Here is a 2,271-nt window from a genome sequence, read left to right on the forward strand (position 1 = left end):
AGATATTATTCTAAGTATGGTAGATATACCTCTGCCACCCTAACCTCAATCATTACAACTGCCACTTCTTCCAGGTGTGTCTGATGCCCAGAAGCAACACGACGTCAACTTCCTCTTGCACAAAATCTACGGAAACATCCGTGACGCAAACCTGAAATCCATCGCTGATTCATTCGATCCTGAGGCTGATTTATCACACTACAGTGACGATGGTGAAGCAGTTCACAAACTCATGAAAGACCTCAAGGACCACAGGCTTCTCGAACAGAAGCACTGGTTTTCTCTCTTCAACCCAAAACATCGTCATGAAGCACTTATGCTCTTCGACGTTCTCCTTCACTGCAAGGACTGGAATACATTTGTCAGCAACGCGGCCTACTTCCGTCAAATTGTCAATGAGGGAGAGTTTGTGTATGCCTTGTATGTTGCGGTCATCCACTCACCTCTGGCTGAACACGTTGTACTTCCCCCACTCTATGAGGTCACTCCCCATCTCTTCACCAACAGCGAAGTCATTGAAGCAGCTTATCGTGCCAAGCAAACGCAGACTCCTGGTAAATTCAAGTCTACTTTCACAGGGACTAAGAAGAACCCTGAACAAAGAGTAGCCTATTTTGGAGAGGACATTGGAATGAACACTCACCACGTTACCTGGCATATGGAATTCCCATTCTGGTGGCAAGACCAATACGGCCATCATCTTGATCGCAAAGGAGAGAGCTTCTTCTGGGTGCATCATCAACTTACTGTCCGCTTCGATGCCGAACGTCTCTCCAATTACTTAAACCCTGTGGACGAGCTGCATTGGGATAAGCCCATCGTTCAGGGCTTTGCTCCCCACACCACATACAAGTACGGAGGTCAGTTCCCCTCTCGTCCAGATAATGTAGACTTCGAGGATGTGGATGGTGTTGCCCGAATTCGAGACATGCTCATCGTTGAAACCCGAATCCGTGATGCCATTGCTCACGGTTACATTGTTGACAGGAGTGGTGAACGCATCGATATCATGAATGAACGCGGCATTAACGTCCTTGGAGACATTATTGAATATTCAGTACTATGGAGCCTTGCACAACACTGCTCACATTGTACTTGGTCGACAGGCAGATCCCCATGGAAAGTACGATTTACCACCAGGTGTGCTGGAACACTTCGAAACTGCCACACGTGATCCCAGTTTCTTTAGGCTACACAAATATATGGATAACATCTTTAAGGAGCACAAGGACTCCCTTCCTCCTTATACCCAAGAAGAACTCACATTCGTAGGTGTAAGCGTTGAAAATTTGTCCGTAAGTGGAGAGCTTGAGACCTACTTTGAAGACTTTGAATACAGTCTTCTTAATGCCGTTGATGACACGGAACAGGTTGAAGATGTAGACATCTCTACTTATGTGCCTCGACTCAATCATAAAGAATTCTCTTACAACATTGACATCAACAACAACAATGGCGGTGAAGTACTGGCAACAGTCCGCATTTTCGCTTGGCCGCAGCACGATAACAATGGCATCGAGTATTCCTTCGATGAAGGTCGCTGGCATGCCATTGAATTAGATAAATTCTGGACTAAGTGTAAGTATATCGACTTCAAACAGCTATGTTTTCTCTATATGTCACTCGAAGTTTGAAATAGTTCATCACTAATAAACTAATGCATTCATCCAAGGTCATTTCAAAACACGAAAATATTTCTGAAATTTATGAATTTTTATGCAATATTCTCTCAACAGTGACACCAGGCACCAACCACATTGTCCGGAAGTCTTCTGAGTCTTCGGTTACCGTCCCTGATGTACCGAGTTTCCAGACTCTCTTCGATAAGACCAAGGAAGCTTTGGGTGGTGGAGACTCCGGCCTTGAAAACTATGTGAGTGCCACTGGCATTCCCAACCGATTCCTTCTGCCCAAGGGTAACGAACAAGGCCTGGACTTCGACCTTGTCGTAGCAGTGACCGATGGAAGGGCTGACGCAGCAGTGGATGGCCTTCACGAAAATACCGAATTCAATCATTATGGTTCCCATGGCAAGTACCCTGACAATCGCCCACACGGATACCCTCTGGATCGCAAGGTTCCCGACGAACGTGTATTCGAAGATCTTCCCAACTTTGGTCACATCCATGTTAAGGTCTTCAACCATGGTGAGCATATCCACCACAATTAATTGCACTAACAAAAGACTAGGCACCTCTAACTTACCTGATTTCAGATAAATTGGAAGTGGAAATGCAACACCTTTCATTTACAATAAAATTGTGAAACTTA

The 2,271-nt window shown here is 45.2% G+C and overlaps 1 protein-coding gene across 1 annotated transcript in view; it reads left to right on the forward strand.

The window, feature by feature from the left end:
• LOC113823618 (hemocyanin subunit) overlaps positions 1 to 2,271 on the forward strand; it is a 3,236-nt gene extending 965 nt beyond the window's left edge. Inside the window, 3 exon segments of the mRNA XM_027376305.2 lie at positions 75 to 1,056; positions 1,058 to 1,578; positions 1,737 to 2,271. Coding sequence (XP_027232106.2) covers positions 75 to 1,056; positions 1,058 to 1,578; positions 1,737 to 2,170 — 1,937 coding nt within the window. The 3' untranslated portion in view covers positions 2,171 to 2,271.

This window comes from Penaeus vannamei, chromosome 24, assembly GCF_042767895.1.
Source record: "Penaeus vannamei isolate JL-2024 chromosome 24, ASM4276789v1, whole genome shotgun sequence".
In the NCBI taxonomy this organism is placed as follows: Eukaryota; Metazoa; Arthropoda; class Malacostraca; order Decapoda; family Penaeidae; genus Penaeus; species Penaeus vannamei.